General features: G+C 54.0%; 6 protein-coding genes across 6 annotated transcripts; 2 read left to right on the top strand and 4 right to left on the bottom strand.

The window, feature by feature from the left end:
- Window positions 1-825: 825 nt before the first annotated feature.
- CCM_01394 (DNA polymerase delta subunit 2) lies at window positions 826-2610 on the bottom strand (the record flags this gene model as incomplete). The annotated part of the gene is made up of 4 exons (XM_006666550.1): window positions 826-1046; window positions 1135-2098; window positions 2169-2478; window positions 2564-2610. 4 exons carry the CDS (start codon window positions 2608-2610, stop codon window positions 826-828), a joined length of 1542 nt encoding a protein of 513 aa, XP_006666613.1.
- A 914-nt stretch (window positions 2611-3524) lies between these two features.
- On the top strand, window positions 3525-4379 carry CCM_01393 (ABC transporter; the record flags this gene model as incomplete). The annotated part of the gene is made up of 1 exon (XM_006666549.1): window positions 3525-4379. The coding sequence occupies one exon, from the start codon at window positions 3525-3527 to the stop codon at window positions 4377-4379; it is 855 nt and encodes a 284-aa protein (XP_006666612.1).
- Window positions 4380-4970: 591 nt separating this feature from the next.
- Window positions 4971-7500, bottom strand: CCM_01392 (Mis6 domain-containing protein; the record flags this gene model as incomplete). The annotated part of the gene is made up of 7 exons (XM_006666548.1): window positions 4971-5893; window positions 5983-6100; window positions 6154-6417; window positions 6473-6643; window positions 6725-6868; window positions 6899-7368; window positions 7446-7500. 7 exons carry the CDS (start codon window positions 7498-7500, stop codon window positions 4971-4973), a joined length of 2145 nt encoding a protein of 714 aa, XP_006666611.1.
- A 743-nt stretch (window positions 7501-8243) lies between these two features.
- CCM_01391 (tuberin) lies at window positions 8244-14011 on the bottom strand (the record flags this gene model as incomplete). Its single annotated transcript, XM_006666547.1, has 6 exons — window positions 8244-10622; window positions 10683-13012; window positions 13102-13207; window positions 13277-13287; window positions 13695-13851; window positions 14006-14011. 6 exons carry the CDS (start codon window positions 14009-14011, stop codon window positions 8244-8246), a joined length of 4989 nt encoding a protein of 1662 aa, XP_006666610.1.
- Window positions 14012-14237: 226 nt separating this feature from the next.
- CCM_01390 (chromosome segregation protein Cse1) lies at window positions 14238-18393 on the top strand (the record flags this gene model as incomplete). Its single annotated transcript, XM_006666546.1, has 8 exons — window positions 14238-14250; window positions 14351-14470; window positions 15060-15254; window positions 15308-15471; window positions 15557-15724; window positions 15781-15951; window positions 16011-17710; window positions 17766-18393. 8 exons carry the CDS (start codon window positions 14238-14240, stop codon window positions 18391-18393), a joined length of 3159 nt encoding a protein of 1052 aa, XP_006666609.1.
- Window positions 18394-19274: 881 nt separating this feature from the next.
- On the bottom strand, window positions 19275-21168 carry CCM_01389 (uncharacterized protein; the record flags this gene model as incomplete). The annotated part of the gene is made up of 3 exons (XM_006666545.1): window positions 19275-20837; window positions 20893-21033; window positions 21097-21168. 3 exons carry the CDS (start codon window positions 21166-21168, stop codon window positions 19275-19277), a joined length of 1776 nt encoding a protein of 591 aa, XP_006666608.1.
- Window positions 21169-22772: the final 1604 nt, after the last annotated feature.

The following is a 22772-nucleotide window of genomic DNA, read 5'->3' as shown; positions in this document are numbered from 1 at the left end:
GGGCTCGCCGGCCGGCCCCCGCGCCACGGCGGCGGCGACTTTACGTTCCTGAGCTGGTTCGCGGAGCACGCGCCGCTGATGCGCGCCGTCCGGGCGCTGTCGTGCGACGCGCTCGTGGTGCGGCTGCTGCCGCCGCCGCTGGCGAATGCGCGCGGCCGCCCCTCGCGCCGTCGTCTGCGCGCTGCCGAGGAGGAGGAGCAGGGGCCGCCGAGCTTTGCGCACGAGCTGAGCATGTACCACAACCAGGTCGACCGCCTGGTCAGGGACTCGGGGTACGCGGATCCGTGGGCCGCTGACGACGCCATGCAGGAGGACAGGGCGGCGCGCGTGGCCGCCATGGAGGAGCAGTTTGCCCGGCTCAGAGACACGCTCGAGGCCGTCTGCTGGGATCCGGTGTATGGAGAGCGCGGGGGGCCCAAGGGCGGCGAGGGCGAAGAGGACGAGTCGAGCGGGGAGGAGGACGGGGACGGGTGGGAGGAGGAGGCGGAGGAAGAGGAGATTCTGGTGGAGCAGGACGATGAGGATGATGAAGACTATGAAGAGTAAGGGCGATACAGGGGGGGATGAAGTTTGGGGGGTGGTATATGGCTTGCTTAGGTTGGGAATGTTGAGTTTGGGGTTTCTTTTGCTTTCAGCTTCACCCAGTCCAGTACACCACCAAGAAGGATTCGTGGGACACTGAATATTCCACTTACAGCAAATTGGCTTATGATCAATCCAGATTTTATGTGATAATGAGAGCAAAATGAATCTTTTTGAAACATTATAACTAGTCATGACCACATATCTTGCTTAAATTTCTGTCTTCCCTCGGCAAACCCCCTCCTACGACGTCTCAATCTTGACCTTGGTCACGTCGAGCGTCTCCATGTCCACCAGCACAATCTCCTTGGACACCGCAAACGACGGCACCGCGACGAGGCGCACGCTCTGCCCGTCGGGCCCGTGAATCAGACGCGTGCCAAACGCGGGCTGGTTGCCGACAAAGTACAGGTGCGGGCAGGCGTTGAGCACAAACGGGTCGTCGTCCTGAAAGGGGTAGCTCCCTGCGGCGGAAATATCGCACATTAGCCCATGTCGCAAAACACACAAAGAATATCAGGACGGGTAGAAGAGAAGGAAGAAAAAACGTACACAGCGTATCCGGCGCAGTCGGCGCGCAGCACCGCCACCGGCACATGGCCTCCATCATGCCCAGCCTGTCGTCGCTGTCGACGTACTTGAAGACGTCGTCCACGTTTTGCCCGCCGGTGCCGAGCACGCGCCATCCCTCGACCTCGGCCTCCCAGGGATTCGTCACGCTGTCGAACCACCCCGGCGCAGCCGCCGCGCCGGCGCTCGGATCCGCGCCAAACGCCCGCGCCGACGGAAACAGCGCCGTGTGCAGCGGCTGCTGCGGGTAGCTGGCATTGGCCGGGTCGCGCGCGCCGGGCAGCAGCGTGACGGGCAGCGACGGCAGCAGCGCGCTGACGAACTCGTCAAAGAGCTGCGACGGCAGCGCGTTGTAGGTGCTCGCGTCGTAGCCGTACTTTTTGCTCGACGACGGCCCTGCTGCTGCTGCTGCCTTTGTGTCGTCGTTGTCGTCGTCGGGGGCTGCGGCGGCGGCGGCGCTGATGGAGTCGCCGGCAATGATGAACCGGCTGATGCGGGACGCCTGCGACTGCGCGTCCGGGCTGAGGCTCTCGCCGAGGAGGTACTCGAGGAGCAGGTCGACCTCGACGGCGCACGAGGCGTCGGCGCCGGAAAACGACAGGCCAGACACAATGGCGATTTGCTTGTGGTTGGTGCTCGGCGCGTCGCTGCCGCCGCCGCTGTCTGTCATTTCCGTGTCTTGCTGCTTGTGCGTGCCGTCTGCGGTCCCGAGAGCCCAGCGCGCGGGCTGCGGCGGCAGGTCGGGGAACTTGAGGTCCAGCACCTCAAACTCGCCGCTCGTGTTCTCGGTGCCCATGACGGCAATGATGCAGCCCGTCACGAGCGGGACCGTCTTGAGCACGTCGCCAACGAGCCGGACGCGGCCCGAGTCGTCTTCGAGGGTGACCTGGTCGGTGCCGTCGTCCGAGTAGTACTTTTGCGTCGAGATGGGCGCGGACAGCCAGCGCTGCCACCCGTGGTCATGTTAGCACAAGGTACGCATATATGACGGGGTAGGGGGGGGGGCAGCGACGCACATCCTTGGACACGTCTTCGAGAATGTTGGGCTTGAGCGCCATGTCCATGTAGACGGTGCCCGCGACCCAGCAGAGCTCGCCCTGGCGCACGTCCAGCACGCGGTCCACCTTGCCGGCCGTCTCGCCGCCAATGGTGGTGCCGGCCCAGGCGGCCGCCGCGACCTGCTCGACGACGGGCTTGATCTTGGTGAGGCGCAGAAAGTACATGTCGCCGTACTGCTGCTTGTAGGAGCGCTGCTTGTCGAGGGCAAAGGTCGCGAGGGGCTTGTAGGAGGACTCGTCGCGCGGCGGCATGGAGAGGGGTGTGTCGCTGGGGAGGGCATGGTTAGCATGAGGGTTATTCCAGATATATTAGAGCCGTGAAATTGTCGGCGCATGGGACAAGGGGAGCTCACGATGGTTTTTGGAGCAAGCTCCCAGACACCTCCTCGAGGGTCACCATGGCCGGGGCTGGCGGGTGTCCGCGCGATGGAAAGATAAATCTATTCAGACGCAAGAAAGAAGTAATGGGAAGCAAGAGCCACGGAAGTCAAGTTTGGAGATATGTCGGTGTATGCCAGACGCAGTCGCAAGTTGGGTGGTATAAAGAATAAGTTGCAGACGAGGTACCCGCGTTTTACGCGACGCCCCAGTTGGCGCGTAAAGTGGCGCTGTGGAGGAGGCTGGCCGGCTATCAAGACCGACGAGCGGTTCTGCCACCGGCTCTCCAGTCTAATTTCCGGTTGCTTGCTGTCTGGGGTTCTTGGCAAGATTCAGATTCCAATCTATCTTATAAAGTTTACTTTTCAAAGTTGTCACCCAAGGGTCTACGAAGGCAACTCGAGGGCCGACGTCACCGGGCAATAGCCACGGCCACTATGTATCGTAAAGAATTGAACAGATTGAGTTCTTTGAAGGCAGTATTACTCTCAGCTGAATTCGAACCCCTGACAGCTTTCTTTCAATAACATAATGTGGCGCAGGTGCAATGCATGGAAGACATGCATGATGGACCCTGATCTGCACGCATCAGCCGAACTCTACGATCGGTATTCTTCAAACTGACAAAATGCCCTCTAATCACTCCTTTCCTTTTGTCGATCTCTACTAGCACTCAATATTCTTGCATCATAATTGTCACTTTATAATTTGAAAAAATTACTAATTTAGGGCCGCCCGCTCTCTTCCGCAGGGCCGACCGCCTTCTTCCGCCCGTGCTTTTCTACCCCACCATATTGACAGCTCACGATGGCCTGTTTTCCTTTACACGCAAGCTCGACTCTTCTCCCTCTTCCCTCTTCCCTCTTCACAACAACCTCGTTCCAACCTCCTCCCCCCAATCTCTCATCACCGCCACCCACCGCCGCCGCCGCCGCCATGCCGAACCCGCCGTCGATCAACGTCACCGACCTCTCCTATACCTTTCCCGACTCCTCGACGGGCGTGTCCAACATTTCGCTGTCGCTGCCGCCGCGCTCGCGCACGCTCCTCATCGGCGCCAACGGCGCCGGCAAGACGACTCTTCTGCGGCTCCTCGCCGGCAAGCGTCTCTGCCCGCTCGGCACCATCTCGATTGGCGGCGTCGACCCGTTCCACGAGGGGCTCGAGGGCGTCACGTACCTCGGGCTCGAGTGGGTGCTCAACCCGATTGTGCGGACCGACATGGGCGTGCACGAGCTGCTGCGCAGCGTCGGCGGCGACGCCTACCCGGCGCGCCGCGACGAGCTCGTCGCCATGCTCGACATTGACACCAACTGGCGCATGCACGCCGTCTCCGACGGCGAGCGCCGCCGCGTCCAGCTCGCCATGGGCCTGGTCCGCCCCTGGACCGTGCTCTTCCTCGACGAAATCACCGTCGACCTCGACGTCCTCAGCCGCGCCGAGTTCCTCGCCTGGCTCAAGAACGAGACGCTCACGCGCGAGTGCACCGTCGTCTACGCCACCCACATCCTCGACAACCTCGCCGGCTGGCCCACACACCTCGTCCACATGCACATGGGCTCCGTCAAGGAGTGGGACACGGCCGACGCCATGCTCGCCACTATTGACGGCACCGTCGCCGCCACCGGCAACTCCCGCCTCGGCGAGCTCGTCATGACCTGGCTCCGCGACGACCTCAAGGCCCGCGGACCCCGCAGCGGCATCAACCGCGCCCCGGAGGGCAAGACGTATGGCTTTGGCGGCATAGGCGTGGGCGGATACGGCGATGAGTCCAAACCCAGAGCTGCCTAAGCGTTTCTACTTGGTCTTTTTCTCTTCCTCGATTCTCTTCTTGTTTTTATTCAACACATTCGACTTTCGGTAATGCATCACAACTACAACGTTTTTATACTTGAACATTAAAAACACCGACGACGGTATTCGGCATCTTTGGGGGATCCGCCTGCTCTTAACACTACGCTTCGGAGCATTGCAAGGGTATGAATTACGGCACACATCATTCAACGAACAGTGTTTTCTTTCTAGGGGCGTTCTAGCATCGCGAGTAGCGGAGCGCAGACCTCAACACTGTGCTCACGCGCTCACGATTTCATGATTATTATTATTTTGGCGTCTTTCAACATCTAGCATGATGCGTCGTTGGAGCGATTCGGCTTGCATCTCATCTTCTTTTCATATGATACCCTGTACTTCAACAAAACGGGCATGGAGCATCATTATATATTACAGATATACATCTCGTCCACTTCAACTGGACGCGGAATCGACTCTCACCTACTACACCTCTATATAGGCACAAATTGGAGCAAGTCCGCATCTTCATCATTCATCGTGTACGTCGTTAGTAGCTTCTAGCTCGAGCAACTGCCCAGACGTAGTCCATCACGCCTCCCTAGCCGCCCAGCTCTCAATCGCCTTGGCCACCGACGGCATGCTCACCTTGAGCAGCTCCTCCACGCCGGGCATGCCCTTGGCCCTGAGGGTCTCCAGGACGCTAGCCCGGTACCCGTTGAAGCCGATGCGGATGCCGCCCGACGTGCCGAGCTTGCGCAGGCTCTCCTGCGAGACGGGCCCCGCGTGGCGCGTCTCAATAGCGGCGTCGACGGCGATCTGGCGGTCCTCGAGCACGCGCAGCGTCTCGATGCTCTGCAGGCAAAACAGCGGCGAGTACGACAGCGAGAGCATCGCCGCCAGCGAGAAGCCGCGGTCCACCGACGACGTGACGTAGCGCTCGAGCCGCGCGGCCGCCGCCCGCGGCAGCAGGCAGCCCTGCTCCACCTCCTTGTCGACGCCAAACGCGTGCATCCGCCAGTGCAGGTTGACAATGTCGAGCAGGTTGCCGTTGTACCGGTTCACGTCGGTGTGCGTGTACGACGAGGCGTCAATCGTCGCCGTGTCGGTGCGGCCGCGAACCTTCATGGCCGTCTCGAAGCCCTTCTTGTACGAGGCCATGATGTGGCACAGCCGCGCCACGGTGGCGAGCGACTGGCTAAAGACGAGCAGGTAGATGAGCACCGACGGCGGCAGCTCGATGCAAATGTAGTTTTTGAGCGTGTCGTCGGTCAGCAGCGCCAGGTTCTGCTCGTAAAAGGTGAGAATGGCCGACTCGCTAGACAGCGTGGGGCTGGTCTGTAGTAGGGTGAGGGCGAGCGTGCCGGCGTGTTGCACCATGTTGGTGATGGTGCGGCTGGCATGTGCTGGGATAGTCTTGCTGGACCGCAAGACAGAAGCCCAGTGGTGTATCAAGTTGGTATACATGTTGAGCAGCCCTAGCTGTGTGGCGGACTGGTTATCGGCAACGGCAGCTTCAAGAGGTTGAAAAACATGCCGGTATAGTTCTTGTCATTGTCAGTCAGTCCTTGGGGCCTCTGTGACAACGGGGGTGAATGCTTACCTTGGAAGTCGTAGAGAGGCGTGTACGCCAGAATCTGAAAAATGCAAGTCTTGTTTCCCGAACCGCTCCAGATCTGGAAGAAGCTCGCAAAAAAGTTGATGATGGTGGACGGCAAGGCCTGTGCCATTCATTAGTTACTAGCAATACTCTGGGGTTTCGTCTCAGCCTTGCCTTGGTCTGCACGACAAAGTCCCGCACAACCTCCATAATCTCCCACAGCGTGGCCTCGTCCGCGTCACCGTCGCGTACATCCTGCAGCGCCGAGGTCAGCCAGTTGGCGACACGCAGAAACGACTCGGCACTAGGCCGCAGCAGCAGCAGCTTTTGGAGCAGAGGATCGGCCAGCACGGCGACCAGCTGGTTTGGCAGCTCGAGCTTGTCTATCTTTTCGACAAAGCTCTGCACATTTTCGATTTCTTCCAGCGTGACGGAGTCCTAGTCGCATATCCATGTCAATGTCTATATCAATGTCGGTATTGTATTAGCGTACCTCGGTCGCGTGCGTTGTGTGGACAGACGGCAGTGCCTTGTTCCGTTGGCCACGTCCAACAGTCTTGTGGACGCGGAAAGCGTCTCGCGGACGCGCTATGCGCTCTTGCGTCTGTTGCAGGTGCGCCTCTTGCAACTCGTCCAGCCTTTCTCGCCATGCCGGATCAGGATGCTACTCCAAGTTAGCTCTTCTTTTCTCACAGCGTCTGGTCCATTTCCGCCGTACCTTGAATGCAGAGGCACGCCCACGTACTGCCTCGCCGACGATGATTTCCGGGTAGTAGTCTTTGTATACGCGCAGCAAGCCGACCAGCGTCGGATCATTGCCCGTCTGCCGCGATAGATTTAATCTGTTCTTATCGTCAGTTTCCAATCCCCCACCAGTCCCATCAGGAACCTACAAATTTTGAATTCGAAACGGCCGCACGTGCTTCCTCCTCGTAATCAGCGCCAGGAGATGCGTGAGCTGGGGTCGAATGGCCGCCGTGTCGAGCAGGTTGAACAGCACGGGGTACGCCTGTGACAAGACGCCTGGCGCCTCGAGCACGTGGTACACCATGGTGAGCCAGCGCAACAGCAGCGCCTGTATCGCCATGGACGGCTTGAGCCGGCCGTGGCCCAGGGCGCCCACGACGCGCAGCGCGCTCGCGCCCGACACCCGCGTCACCGGGTACAGCCCGCGCAGCAGCACGCCTAGGCTTGCCTGGTCCAGCAGGCTCGGCGTCGTGACGAGGGTCAGCAGCTCGTCGAGCGCTGCGGGGAGCAGCCCGCGCTCGTACGCGAGCGATGCCAGGCTAGTGACGGCGGGCTTGATGAGCGTCGCGCGTGCCTTGGGGGCCAGCTTCGAGGCTGGCAGATGTGTGTTAGCAAGAGGGTTCCGGGAAGACTGGGGTTTTTCTTCGCGTGCAAGTCCAGTATTTTTTATTTTATTTTTCGGATATTGAAAGCGGCGCGGGTGGGTGAGCGTCTCATACCGGTAACTATGTCTGCGACCAAGTTGGTAATCTCATCGTCTCCAGAAGCAGGCATCGTGGCGCGCGGCCTCCCACAGCGAAATAATGTCTAGTCCGACAATTTTATAAAGTCTCCGAATAGGTTATGAGTTGTGCATCGTATTTCGTGAGTTTCAGATCATGTCTTCACGTTTCCCCGACGTTGACAGATGAGGCGCGTGGTTTGGGTGCAAACAGGACGCGTTGGTGTTTACTGGGCCGCCCATATTTGCACCAACACCCACTGGGCTACCCTGAAGTCGAGCACGTGAACGTGTGTGATGGAACAGATTTCGCAACACCGCCCAATTAGTTAGTTTAGTGTGAGTACGCGGGAGTCAGCTTCTTTGGTCTTTTCTCTGAGATTATCACGGTAGTTTTGTCAAAGTACCATGGTTGCAGCTGCTTGTAGTATGTGGCTGTACTGTTGCGCGATGCATCGACTTCAGCTAGTTACACTTCAGTATAAGTAAGAAAAACATTGACATCTCAAATAGTCCCAAGGACCGGTCAAATTGCTATCCGTGAACCCTTTCACTAATAAAATGACAGGCTCCCCCCTGCAGTCAAGCAAAGTGGTATAATAGTATGCAAAATACAAAACTTTGAGCACGATTCGAACAGGGCAACTCCCAAGACATTTATACATTAGCCCCTGAAATTCAACAATCAAATCACTTTACGCCTCCCATACTTTTTGTTGTCCGCTGCCGCAGCCCGCAAGCAGATTCCGACCCGCCCTTTTTCCGGTCATCAATACAAAAGGAAAAATAGCTCTGGCTAAGAGGCCCATTTCGTGAAGTCTACAGAATCCACAACAGAACAGGCAGGATTGGCCAAAAGCCCAACCTCCGTGTCGTTGGTGGTTGTAGATGTAGATAGGACAGACGACCGATGAGACGTCTGTTCACTAGTGCTGGTGAAAAATGTCGCCACACTGGTTCGGCGAAGGCTGTTTAGACTGTCTCGCACACTACTGCTTGGTCGCGAGCCATCTCCGGATCCTGGTGTTGGGCCACCCGACAAGGATGTCCCGGGAGGCGAAGGAGCCACAGCCACATTCTTAGTTCCATAGCGTTCCCGCAAACGTTTAATTTCGCGAAGACGACTGGTCCAAGAAGAAATATGCTCTCCGCCTTCCTGGCTGTGCCACACCATCGCGAACATGCTCGCATTGAGTGACAGCAGTCGAATAAACCCGGGTAGCGCTTTCAACGATACCATCTTGGTTTCTGACGCCGGCGAAATCGGCGGAAACCCCGGCTTGCTCATGACCTTCACCATGTAGAATGGTTGACCCAAATCTGTCTCGGGCTTTGTCTCTCGTCGGACGATGAACGAGGCTCGCGAGGCCGGGGTGATGACAATGTTGACAAAGTTGAACTGACTGGGAAAGGTATCAAATTTGAAAGGGTTGCCAGAGTCATTGAAAATGATGTTGACGAAGTCATTCCCAATATGCCGCTTCTTGTTGGTACAAGAAGGATCCCGCTCAAGGTTGGTTGGCATTTGCGTCGTGACGTGGAACACAATCTCGGTCACTCTATCACGCCAACAAAATGTGTACTCGCCATCCGAGTCGTATTCGCGATCCAGTCCCTGGGTATTGAATGTGGCCCCCTTGAGTCTGGTCAGAGTGCCCAGGTTGTTGAGGAACTCAATGTAGTCGCTGCTTCCGGACATGTTGGCCAGAATTTCAGTCTCATCAGTCTGCTCTTCGCCAATGTAGATTACCCCAACCTTGTGTCCATCAAGGCTAGAGCTTCGATCAAAGACGCGAATAGCTCGATCAACAGCATCGTCATCTGGTAGTGTAATAGGTCGAGCACCGTCAAAGCCCTGCGGAATAGGCGACAGTAGTTGCACCAGGATGTGATTCGGCAAGATCGCATGGCTCGTCGATTGGCCTTCCCTGCCAATGTCTAAGTGATTCTCAATTTGGTGTAGCGGCGGCGGTCGATAGGCTTCTCGAATTGTGTAGGCCGAAGTACCCGACGGCTGTCTTTTGACCACATGTGCCCAGCCTGTGAGTGCGGCCTGCTTCACGGTTACAATGCTGTTTCCTATGAGCCATCGCTTTTTCCCGATCGGACCAAACCGGTCTTCCGTAAAGTACGGGTCCTTGGCAGATTCATCCGCATCGGCATACGTCACACGCTGCATAAAGTCGACGGAAGTCACAGCTTGCTCTTCAACTTGTTGGCTTGGCCCATCCATATCGGTGAACAGCTTTCTAACAATCCATGATACATGGTTGGCCCTATCAGGCAGCTTAAGGGCCAAGAACCAAAATATGATGGCATGGTAGGCAATGGCGTGCACGTATTGCGGCAAGTCGTCTGATGGAGGGCTGTTGCTAGTTTCGGGATGGCCAGATTGAGGTGTTACAGGTGTTGATGCCTCGCTGGCTCTGCTGCTCCGGTTGGAATGTCGCTTTTCTCTTGCGTAGTCAAGATATCGAAAACAAATGCCCAAAACTGTGCGGAACTCTTCTTCCCTGAAGTTGACATGAACGTTGTGCATTCGGCTTAAGCATGAGAGAAACTCCAGAATATGGACAGACACGTGCGGCTGCGTGATAATCTGCGCCATCTGCGTCAATATTTGGACCAACGATTTGCTCATCGATAGTGGAAGCTCGTGACAGCAGATTGAGAGCGCATGGATGCATGCCTTGGCAGAGCGTTCCCATCCGGAAATGCCCTGTGCAAAAGTCTTGACAATTTCGTCCTCCTCGGACTTTTGAAAGTGTTCGTGGTAGCTTAGAATCATTGTCAGACTTTGATATAGACAAATAGCTACATCTGCCTTTCTGAGACCATGTATATTTGGCGGTTCGGGAAGCGTATTTGTTCGCAAATGATCGCACAATACCTTGCGTAAATCCTGTACTTGCGGAACAGCGGCCTGAAAAATGGCATGATTGCTGAGCTGCAGCGGCAAGTGTACCAGCACGAAGCTATATACTTCCCAGTTAGCACCCTGCAGTATGGAAAGAATCCCATCCATCCATGCAGCAATGTCTAGTGCCTTGGTCGTTGCCGGCGCGGACGAGGCCGAGGAGGATGAATCTGTCGACTCGTCTGACTCTACATGAGACACCAGGATGGGGCTAATTGTGGCGGGAGCTTCGCAAGGCAAAGCCTTCGAATCAGGATACTGCCAAAGCTGTCGATGTCTAGCTGTCACTCTGACACTCGTACCACTTGCTGCTCGAACAGGTATTCCTCTGTCACTGTGGCTGAACGAGACGCCTCTTGCCGGGCGACCTTGGGTTGTGTGGTCGTTTCGAGCGAGGCGTATCGTCTCCGCGGCTTCTTCGCTCTTTTTCTTGACGAGAGCCGCCTCTGTGCGACAAATTGAAGACGCCAGAAAATCAATATCCAGATCGTTAGTGACGTATATTCTGTAGGCCCAGTCGGCACGGAGTCTGAATAGCAGCTTCATAGCAGATAACCGCGCGTCAACTTCGCAGTGGTTTGATTTGACAACGTTAACCAAAACCTTGAATAGTGAAACACTCTTTTCATGATGAGAATTCATCAACTGTAAGAACATGGCGACATAAGCTCGCGTCACAGTATTTGAGGGCGATTCCTCGGACAACTGATTGCGTCTTTCGGGGTCGCCGTCGAGGCTGGGGATTATCGGCGTGGAGCCTACGACAGGAGACGTAACTCGATCGTCCGGGACAATACCTTTCAGGGTGTCCATGATATAGTTGAACAGTTCCATATCGCAAGATTTGGCCACAGAAACGATGAACACCATGGTGGCCTTGAGGACAGGGATGTCAGACTCTTCTGCAACATCATGAATGATACGCTTCGTCAGGCGGGGTATGAAATTCTGCTCGGCTCCATCGCCGACCAATTCCACGACGTCATAAGCATCCATAATTGTGTTCAGCGCGATAAGTCGGGTCTTGGAGGGCCGCTTGCGATTGAGAAAAAAGGCCCCCAGGACTAGAGATATGTTCTCCTCCCAGTCCAAGTCGGAGGGCGAGCAGCATCTGAATTCCTGAAAGTAATTGAGGACGGTAATGGCGGTCGCATCAGAGAGCATCTCCGGGGCTTGTGTAAAGAAGTTGACAATTGTCTGGCGAGGGATATAGTTGATTGTCTTCTGGTTCATCAAAAGGTCGAGACGTGTAATCAGGGTTGCTAGCTCGGTCACGAGGAATTCTTGCGCAGCTTCTTCATTGGGAGTCTTATCAACAACTGCGATGACACGTTTGTAACACTCGGCGCACACGCGCAGGGCAACGGACCAATCCTCGTCAAGAATCAGCTTATGCATTTGACCAGCGCCGTCATCGAATAAAGTATTGAGGAGCTGTATGATTGCGCCATATACTCTTATAGAAGTTGATGCCTTGAGAGCAGTTGCGAGGCCGTCAACCAGCAGAGCGTATGGGACACTTGGGTAGCCTTTCTCTGTGCTCTTAGCCAGAAGCTTTTGAAGTACCGCAAGTGCACCACGAATCTCCCTGCTGGTGTCTTTGTCGCTGGAAGAATCCGGAGATAGGTTTCGAAGGATATCAAGCAAAATACGAACGGTGGCCTGACCATTGTGAGATTTGAAGAGGTTGGCTAGTGTATGCCAAGAGCCCTTATGAAGACCAGGGACAAGGCAGAAGATGGAGCCTAGGACCTGGACGCACTCTTTGAGTCTGTCGTTGGGAATAGAGCCAAAAGTAACGATGACATCGATGATAGAAATACAGGATTTGAGGTCTTCTTCGACGCTAGTGCTCATACAAATATTGAGCACCATATCGATGAGCTTGGACACGGTGGCCTCGCTGGCTGTATTGTAGCCGAATTTCATGACATCGTGGATGAACGAGAAGAGCTGCGCCAAATTTTGGTCCTCGCCCGATGCAGCTGCCCGTTTAGATGATTTGGAGCCTCTGGCAGCATTTTTGCGGGCCTGCCTGGCGGCATTGTAAGCTCGATCGAGCCACTCTATCAGTAAAGGAATTGTTTCATAGTCAAACCCAGCCAATTTGCGGCCGCCATTAGTCAGGTCAACGAGGGCGGCGAGCTGCATGTGAAAATCGTCGGGGTGAGCGCGGGCGGCTACTGTCTGGAAATATTCCTGCCTTTCAAGGTCTGTCGAGGATGTATGCTTGACGCACTCGGTCAGAAGCCCCCAACCGGCGACTCGGACGGCCGAGGGCTTCTGTTCGTCGATCAAGTCCTTGGCGGCATACCATATGTCGAGGACGGGATTCAACGGGTATTCGGATATTGCGTATCGCAGAGTGTCTGCGGCGGAGATGCGCTCGGCGGGAATGCCGGATCTTAGAAGCTCAAGAGCATCCATGTGGTTTGTGGCGAGACCGCGAGAGTGGATGGGCGTGGCATTGACAAATTCGGTTTTTGGCTGAGCTGCAGCAGACGATGCGATGTGAGGTGGCGAGCGAGTGCTCCTGGAGCTGGTGAGGCCTCGGAGTACGTTGCTGAGGCCGCTGGGGCGGGCCGAGTCTGATGACGGTACATCATTGTCGGGCTGTCGAGACATGTGCTCGTCGTCTTGGGCGCAACCTGTCGGAGAGCGAGACTAAAACGGAGGCGGATGTTAGCTGATGAGCAAGCCTCGCCGGACGACAAAGAAGTGGTTACACAGCAGCTACCAAATGCCGACACATGGGTGCACACGACGAAGGGAGCAGACAGAATAGCAAGCTTCAGGTAGCTCCCCTCATCGTGGACAGCAATAGATGCATGAGCAGGCACAGGCTAGAGTCTGCGCAAGGAGCATTGGGTACCGGTGCAGGTGGGTTGCTATGCGACAGTAGGAATTCGTACCAGTTGGCGGCCTTGATGATTCAAAGGCCGACGAAGATTCGAGATTGGGAGAGTGGCGGCATAGAGGTGAGAGACAAAGACGCAGCGATGGGGATTCTGGGTCGGTAGGAGTAAAGAAGACCGACGAACAATACGGCGTCAAAGAGCGGAATTGATGGCGAGTGGAAGGAGGAAAGAAGTGAGAGGGAGCTGCCACTATCAGACTAGCTGCAATGCTGAAGAGCTATTGGAGGATCATCGGCGGGGGCGGGGTGATGTAGGAAAGAGAGGGGAGGAGAGGAGAGGCACGGCGGCTGTTTCGCGATGTGAAGAAAAAAATTGAAGAAGGAAAACGGCTGAGCAAAACGAAAACGGCAGAAAGACGAGGCGGATGTGGCGTGGTGATGGGAACAGGTGACGAACGAGATGCTTGTCTGACTAAGGCGGCGATGAGCAGCGGCAGGAGTGAGCTTTGTGAGCTTGCTGAGAAAAACGAAGTCGCTTCTTATCTGGGACGAAAGCTTAAAGCGGCGAAGTTCTGTGGCGCTGTGGCGGGTGACGGCGGCTCTCCCTAATTCTGGTGGCTGCCGCAGGGGCTACGGGAAGCCAGGGCAGCTTAACGGCGGCTGATGGACGATGGCAAGGGTCTGACACCTGGTCGTACTAGAAGAAGGAAAAAAAAAAGCTAGTGGTGGCTAGACCGTTTATCATCTACAATGAATCATTTTTTTCATGTAAAACGTGATAGACATGCATCGCAGTGGCTTGCAGGTTGGTGCCTAGGTCCGTCGGCTTCTTGTTACAGATACATTAGTACAAGAGACGAGGTACAGCGCCTGCAGCGCTCGGCGCAAGGCGATCGCCGAGCGGCCAAGCGAAGGATCCTGTTGTCTGTCTGCCTACTGCTTAAAAGATACAGAGTAATACCATATATACTGAAATTACCACTGAGCAAGTTACGAGATAATCGCGTACCGGTACGATGCTAGCCTGGAGTGAGACTGAGTGAGACCCGAAAAAACTTTTAGCCTCGAAGTACAGTAACTAATAATAATACCTAATTAAGGTCAGCGATTGTATGAAGCCTCCAGACAGTCATGCATTTGCCGTGCCCTGTCTCGTCTCGCATTTATTGCACCATCGAAACTCTCGACAATTGCCGAGACACTGCTGAGAAACCACAACTTTGGCGAGTCCCGTTTATCCATAACAAGGGTATTATTCCGTACTGAGTATATGCATGCCTTGTGCGGCAACCTGCTAGGTACAGATCGGTACCTATTTATCAATTCGTACAAGCTAGGCACTTCATGATTCAATTGTGGATAATGAAATGCTATTTGCTTCGAATTACATCCGGTAGCCGCAGCCTCGAGTATCCTGGTCTTGTCCCGCAGCTGGCTGCATTTGCGTACCTGGTCGCTTGACCTACTGACACGTACTAGTTATCTTCTACTGATTTGAACGTAAATGAACATGGAGGAATAGTTGTATCAACCTAGAGATATCCGGGTATCCTTCAAATCCCCCAAAGAAACCGGTCTATATCTGTTTTCGCCTTGACGCCTAATGTCGCGGGCATTAGAGGGCGGGGTATCTCTGAATTGACCCAACCCGGGCAAGCTTCTGTTTAATTGGGAAAGAAAAAAAGCAGCAAAATTTATGGGTAGAATTCCGTACATGCACCTTATATTTTTTGTTATTTCGTTGGTATTTCTGAAACATTCTCACGCCATCACAATATCGTCGCACAAGGCTCCCCAAGGAACGACCCTGGCTCAGCTCCGGCCTCCAGCTCACCCAGACCTCTCTCCACTCGCGCGGCCTGTTGTCCCGCAACCAAAAAAGTCCACAACAATATCCATCTCAGCTTCTTCCTCCAGCATATTCACCCACGCTCTGGTTGCAGCCCGCCGAAAATCTTCCAAAATGGCGGCCGACATGGATCAGATCGCCCAGCTGCTTAATGCTACCCTCGATCCTTACCAACACAGAAAAGGTGCCTAACTCGCCCTCCAGCTCCCACCGTCTGCCCCGCCTCTGCTATCCCAGCTAACAAACAAACACCGCCAGCCGAATTGGCCTTGAAGCAAGAAGCTTCAAAGCCCCAATACTCGCTCGCCCTTCTCACCATAGTCAGCAACGATTCTGCCCCCGTCAACACGAGACTCGCCGCTGCCCTAGCCTTCAAAAATTTCATCCGCACAAACTATGTCGTACGTCCGCTGTCCTACGCGCCAGCTTCCGCCCCCCCCGCAGCCAACCCCGACACGACGCGCCCAGCTTACATTCCCTACCTAGGACGAGGAAGGAAACTACAAAATCTCGCAATCCGAGGTCCAAACTATCAAAGAGCGCCTTGTCGGCCTTATGATAGCATGCCCTCCCAATGTGCAAGCACAGCTTGGCGAAGCAGTTAGTGTCATCGCCGACTCCGACTTTTGGAGGCGGTGGGATACCCTCACACAGGTGGCTATGCCCTCTTGCTCCTCCACACATACAGCCAGCTAACACTTCCTCCACAGGATCTCGTCAGCCGATTCTCTGCTACCGACCCTAAGATCAATGTTGGCGTTCTTGAAGTAGCACACTCCATTTTTAACAGATGGCGTCCGCTATCAAAGACCGATGAGCTGTACATTGAAATCAACCATGTCCTAGGAACCTTTGGCCAGCCACTCTTCCAGCTCCTTGTTGTGCGTATTCTACATGTTTAGATTGGACGTTTTAAATTCGCTAACGAGAACATGCGCAGACCACGGACAGCAAGATCCAAGAACATGCCAACGACAAGCAGGCTCTTCGCGGCTGGTTCGAGACACTCGATCTCCAGATCAAAATCATGTACGACCTTTCGAGCCACGATCTACCTCCCATTATCGAAGACAATCTTTCCAGCATAGCCGAACTTCTTCACAAGTATCTCACATACACCAACCCGCTGCTCGACACCGACGACGAATCCGAAGTCAGCATTGCCGACAGCGTCAAGGCCAACATCTGCGAGATACTTGTGCTATACACGTTCAAATATGACGACGCATTCTCTCAATACTGCCAGCCATTCATCACCAGCGCCTGGAACCTGCTTTCGGCTACCGGAACCGAGACAAAATACGACGTCATTGTCAGTAAAGCTCTGCATTTCCTCACGGCTGTCACTGCTACTGCGCAATACTCTGGCTTGTTCAACAGCGAGGAGGTCATTACACAAATCGTCGAAAAGGTCATTTTGCCCAACGTAACCCTACGCGAATCCGACGTCGAGCTGTTTGAAGACGAACCGATCGAGTATATTCGTCGCGACTTGGAAGGTTCCGACAACGATTCACGTAGGCGCTCCGCCACCGACTTTCTCCGCCAGCTGCAAGAGAAATTTGAGAGTCTCGTCACCACGGCAGTCTCCAAGTACATCAACCACTATCTGAATCTCGGAAAGACGGACTGGAAGGCTAAAGATACTGCCATCTACCTGTTTCTGTCTATTGCCGCAAAGGGAGCCGTGACCGCTGCACAAGGCGTCAAGACAGTGAATCCGTTGGTCAACATTGTACAGTTTTTTGAGCAACATATTGCCTCGGATCTTGTCGCCTCTGACGACTCAGAGCCAATTCCTAAGGTCGATGCTATCAAGTTTCTCTACACATTCCGCAGCCAGCTCAACAAAGAGCAATGGAAGCAAGCCATTGGCCCTCTTGTACGGAATCTCAACTCTTCTAACTACGTCGTATACACGTATGCTGCCATTGCTGTCGAGCGCGTGCTTTTCTTGACTGACGACAACGGCAACCACACATTCAACCGCGAAGATATTGAGCCCCTTTCTAAGGATTTACTGGATCACCTCTTCAAACTCATCGAGAAGGATCCCAGCCCAGCGAAGCTCCAGGAAAACGAATTCTTGATGCGCTGCGTTATGCGTATTCTCATCGTCATCAAAGATGGTGCAGCCCCAATTCTCGACAACGCACTGACTCACCTCGTTGCCATTACAAACATCATGAAGCAGAATCCTAGTAACCCTCGCTTCTACTACTACCACTTCGAGGCCATGGGTGCTCTGGTTCGATACTGCGCTGCTAGCAATGCACCAGCTCTCAATGCCAAGCTTTGGGGCCCCTTTCATGAGATTCTTGCTGAAGACGTGACAGAGTTCATGCCCTACATTTTTCAGATTCTCGCCCAGCTTCTTGAATCAAGCCCGTCTGGGACCATTTCAGACAACTACAAAGGTCTCTTGCAGCCACTGCTTGGAGCACCTCTTTGGGAGACAAGAGGCAACATTCCCGCCTGCACAAGACTGCTGTCTGCCGTCATCCCCAAAGCCTCTGCCGATATTGCGGCAAATAAGCAGCTAGAGCCACTTTTAGGCATCTTTCAAAATCTCCTTAGTAGCAAGAAGTTCGAGCTAAATGCTTTTGATATCATGGATGCCTCTGTCAAGGCGTTTGAGCCGTAAGTAGAGTTCAAGGTGCCGCAATGAGGCGATCATACTAACATTGAGTCACAGGGCTGTTCTCGATCCCTACTTTGGCACTGTTCTGCAACTTATCTACACCAAATTGCAAGGTAACCCAGGTCAGGCTCTGAAGCTTCGCTTCGTCCGCTTCTTCCACCTTGTCAGCTCCCGTCTCGAGGCTGGTTACGGTACCGACTTTTTCATCAAGCACTCTAATAAGCTGGACGAAAAAGCATTTGCGCAGGTCTACCCGCCATTTGTGCTTGCTGAGACGGAAAAGCTCGCTCGACCAATTGATCGCAAATTAGCCGTCATTTCGCTAACTAAGACACTCTGCAACTCGACTGTCTTTGCGCAAAAGTTTCTGAAGGGATGGGCCAACACCTGCCGTATTTTACTGTCCCTGCTGGCCAACCCCCCCACTGTCGCAGCGGGCGGCGGTGACGATCTTCTCGCCGAGCCATCCGTCGACGACATTGGCTTCGGCACCTCGTACACGCCACTCAACACTTGCAAGGCTCTGGCGCGAGATGACTTCCCGGAGATTCAGGACGTGCCTCAATGGGTCAAGGGCTACATGGTGAGTGCGAACCAGCGCCACAATGGTGCCCTCCAGGGTTTCATTTCGGAGCGTCTGCCCCCAGAGCAGCAGCAGGCGATTGCGCAGTACCTTGCTTGAAGCGGGGACATGAACCAGTCAAGCACATGGAAAAGCGGGAAAAACAAAGGCAAAGAAAAACTTCTAGGAAAATGAAAAGCATTTTTGGGTGAAGGAGGGGAAAACTACCAAGGGTCATTTCATGTGAAGCGATATTAATGTAAAGGGGATGATGAAAATGCGGCGAGCGTTCACGATTGAAGCGGAGGGGCTTTGCCACCACCGGTAGCTGCATACACATACGAAATAAAAAAACTCCAAAGTTGAGCGAGAGATTTGTAAAGATAAACCAAACAAAGAACTAGGACTTGTCAAGTGGCGCCGACACTAAGCAAATAACGAGGTGTTTACCTGCCATCAAAAGATAAGACTACCGGTGAAACAGAGAGGAAGATGAAGTGATATTCTTGAGTATGCCAATTATGTACGATACATTGGTGTCCTATCCCAGGTATATGGTTTAAACAGTAACATAGTATGTACAGAAGAAAATAAAAGCCATCAGGGATGCCAGGGTGAAGATGCGAAAATAAAATAAAATCATCACCTTAAATGAAAATATCCGATTGAGCCATAGCGCAAAGGTCCATGGACGTGAAGAAACTGGAAACCGCAACAACGCAACATAATTTTTCATGAAAAAAGAAGGAGGGAGGAAAACAAGCAAGATGTTCTTGGCGTCATGAGTGTCGTGACCGAAGAAGAGAACAAAAACAAAAAAAGGGACGAGTAATCACGCACAACGCAATTTGCCGGCCAGGAGCAACACTTCAGTTGGGGGGGAATGGTATCATTTTTGCTGTTGGTACAAGTTTCGTATCCAAGCAAGGGTTTAGACAAAAAACGAGTGGTCATGCGTTTGGCGCAAGATGTCCGGGATCAAGGTCAATGGTTTGGGTGGTTTACAGAAAACCACCCTCGGGCGAGACAACGTTTACGCTACCTCGCCAGCCGCATTTCTGATCTTCTCTGTTTCTGGCAACCTGGCTGGTCCCGCGAATGGAGAGGTTGGTTCGCGGGGTAGAGGAACTGGCATCGACTTCACTGCTTCGCCGGCTACTGGCGCCGCTGGCGTTGGTCTGCACGAGCAACAAGCTGCTCGTGCTCGAGAATCGCTTGGTTATGTCATTGAGACTGAGCCTCTTTGAGCTCGAGCCAGAGATACGCTTATCAGCGGCTGGCTTGCGGGACTCCTCTTGGATCCTGGTGGGCACATTGGGAATATCATGGGTGACGGCTGAAGGAATGAGGTGAGGTGTGCTTTGCGTACGTTGTGCGCCGGGTCGACTCTTGGCATGAGCGGTGTGAGGACGCACTGGCGGAGCAGTGACAATGGCAGCTGGGGCCGCATCGGCATGGAAGCTGAGGTGGTTACGAGAAGCTGAAGGTCTGTGCCTAGGTTGGCCCTGGCGTCGGCCGTTTCGGTCAGCAATGAAATCCAGGGCCCTTTGGGCTGATGGTGAAATTAGATTCGCTTTGCCTTGCCGTCCTTGTGCGTCGTCTCCAGTATCCGCTCCATGAGAGCGATCGGACTGTGTCTCCTCCGAGGAGTCCTCATCCTCAAATCTGCTCTCAAGAGTTTGGCGGGTTCTCTTGCCGGCAGTCTCCTTCTGTAACCGTCGTTGCTCCGCGTCCCGCATTAATAGATCGAATCTGGCAATGGAGCTCAGTTTCTCCTGCCCGGGCACGTCGGGGATTGCAAATGGGACATGACCCAGTTTGAAAGCTCGATCAAGAATGGTCTCGCCTGGGGCCGGAGGCGCATTCACCTCGGGTATCTCACCATAGAAGCCATGGCTGCTCATGCTGTCGCGCATGTGTGCCGGTGAGTTGACGGTAGAGCGACCGTAGACAGAGCTGGAGGTCCATCCGTCTCTGGAATCGCCATTCAACTCGGCGGAAGGGCCAATGTCGGTCGGCAGCACAGTCGTATATAATTGACCAGGGATGGGATAATTGTTGTTGGTGGTAGATGGGGAAGAGAGATCGCTGCGTTTGGAACGTAAACTCGGCGACTGAGAACTGAATGTCACAGGCCGTTCTCTGGGACCCGTAGAGTATGTTGCGGTAGAGCTCTTGTGCTGCAAACGGGTGCCACTGCTACCAGGTCTTGGAAAGTGCTCTGGCACCTCACGGCTGCGTGTGATGAAAGGGCTGTTGAAGACGGGCGAAACAGGGCTCTCTGAATTAGACATAGACTTCTTGGATAAAATGAAGCGAGCCCAATCGTCCAGACTGATTTGTTTATCTTCGGGAGCGGCGCGGAACCAAAGGGTGGTTACACTCGCGTCTTTGCCGGAGGTCATGAGGCCTGCGGCTCGGCTAGAGCGACGTTTACGCTCCTTGTCGGACAGAGTTATGACGAGGGTCGGCTGAGCCACAGTTTGCTTTCGGTGAGATACATTTTGAACTTGGCAATCCGTTATCAAGGATACGCTCCATTGTTGAATAGGCTCGGTGTCGTCCTACCAGAAGGGTTAAGCAAAGGGCGGAGCGAGGGGTCAAGGCGAGACGACATACCTTGTTTTTATATACGCAGACAAAGTATTCGTCACTGACGGGCCTGGGCAAAGTTTTGGGAAGCGTAGCATTGCCAATGTTACAGCTGTTACCATTATCGCGGTGGGATGGTGTTTTTCGACCGACGAGGACGTATCGTGCCTATCAAGAGGTGGGAGATGTCAATATGCAATGGACGGGAAGCGGAAGGAAGGGAGGACGCACTTTCCAGCTTGCTCTCCCGAGAATCTGGCTGCGATCCGGCGGTACAAGCAGGAAGCCGCGAAGGGTGTCCATGGTGTTGTCTGGCGCAGGGCCGGGCCAGACCACAGGGAAGTCGTTGGCGCGGCGTGGGGAGCGAGTGCTAAGAGATCATGCTGGAGGAAGCGGGGAGTCGAGAGAGGCGCAGTCCACAGCTGGATTTACAGAGCTGGTATCGAGTGGAGTGACAGACGCTCCTTGTTATTCGTCCGGACAATCGGCGGAGGCTGGCAATCGGGAACTGGTTGTGTGCGTCGTTTGCAGAGGTGTCGAAGCAAGTTGCGGCAACAGCAACGGAATTGGACGTAAGCGGTCTAGACAAGGGTTCGGTAGAAGCAGTCGAGGTCCAGTCGAAGATGCGCAAGATAGATTGAGGACTGCGGGAGCTATTGCAACTCAATAAAAGAATGCGATGGGGGTGGTGTGTGCAGCAGAATAAAAAGCCCAGGAAAGGGATGCAACTAAGAAGTGGTTGCTTGAGATGGAATTGGACGAAAGAGGGCAATTGGGGAGATGCAGTCGTAAGGTACCTGGGTACCTTGTACCTTGATACGTGCTAACCTAATAAACGTTCCTAGGGGTGGTGGAAGGACGCCGGTACTGGAACTGGTGGGTAGAGACTAAAAAGGTACCGTTTTACCTCGCTCTCTACCCATATTTCATGATCGTCTCAGGTATTCAGTACCTCGCAAGACACAAACACGGGCCCGTAACATCGCCGAGCCAGGTGTCCCAGCACCCAAGTTTTTAGCACTTAGAAGTACTGAGGTACCTTACCTTAGGTACAACCTGGCGTACTAAGGTACTAATGTATCAGTGGATTTCAAGGCTGATATAGGTGCGCATCTCGCTGGAGCCGTCCAGGACTTGGGTGCTTGGGCGCGCCCGGACAGCTCATCTCGCGCCGCGCGTGGGGTGCAGGAATGGTCATATGGTGAACAATGATAATAATGAGGATGATGAAGCGAGCCGAAGCGAAGTTGAGATTACTATATCGCACGTTCCCTTGATCATTTTGGCCAGCTGGAGTTTGGTAACGTGCCCAGAGATGCGCGTGCTCCCTGACTGGTCCCCAACTCGCACAGTGCCCAGTCAGATTGAAAGTACGGTACCTCCTAGGTATCTACTTAGTGTAGGTATATACGTACCTACAATTAGATTACAGGTCATACAAGAAGCCAAACGAGGCCCAACTCGCGCCATTAGCAACTCAGAAGAGAAGGTGTGGGTGTACGTTAACGGGACGTGGAGCCGCTTGTGGGTGCAGATGGGCCGTACCGATGGAATGTCCCTCGAAGCTCGACCGTTACAGTGCCATAACCAGCTACCTGTAGGTACATGCTAAGGTAGGTACTAACAGAGTAACTTGTGTAATGAATAAAGACCAACGTCGAATATCCTGCGCCCCCGTGAGGCTAAAGGTAGGCATGCTGTGAGGATATGATATAACGGTTGCATGGGTAAAGTATAGGTAGGCAGTTATTAATAATATAATCAGATATAACCTGTTAATAAGTATTTATGCCAGAGTCAATACTCCGTATTGTCTTGAAATTAGCAATTCTGCTGCGCCCACCTTTTAAATCCCCTATCAATCTCCTCCGTAATTCGTACATACATATTCGGCACGTAGCTGTCCA

The sequence above is a fragment of the Cordyceps militaris genome (assembly GCF_000225605.1).
Source record: "Cordyceps militaris CM01 unplaced genomic scaffold CCM_S00001, whole genome shotgun sequence".
Lineage (NCBI taxonomy): Eukaryota > Fungi > Ascomycota > Sordariomycetes > Hypocreales > Cordycipitaceae > Cordyceps > Cordyceps militaris.
Note: the sequence above shows the minus strand (reverse complement) of the source record. Positions and strands in the feature narration are given on the sequence as shown.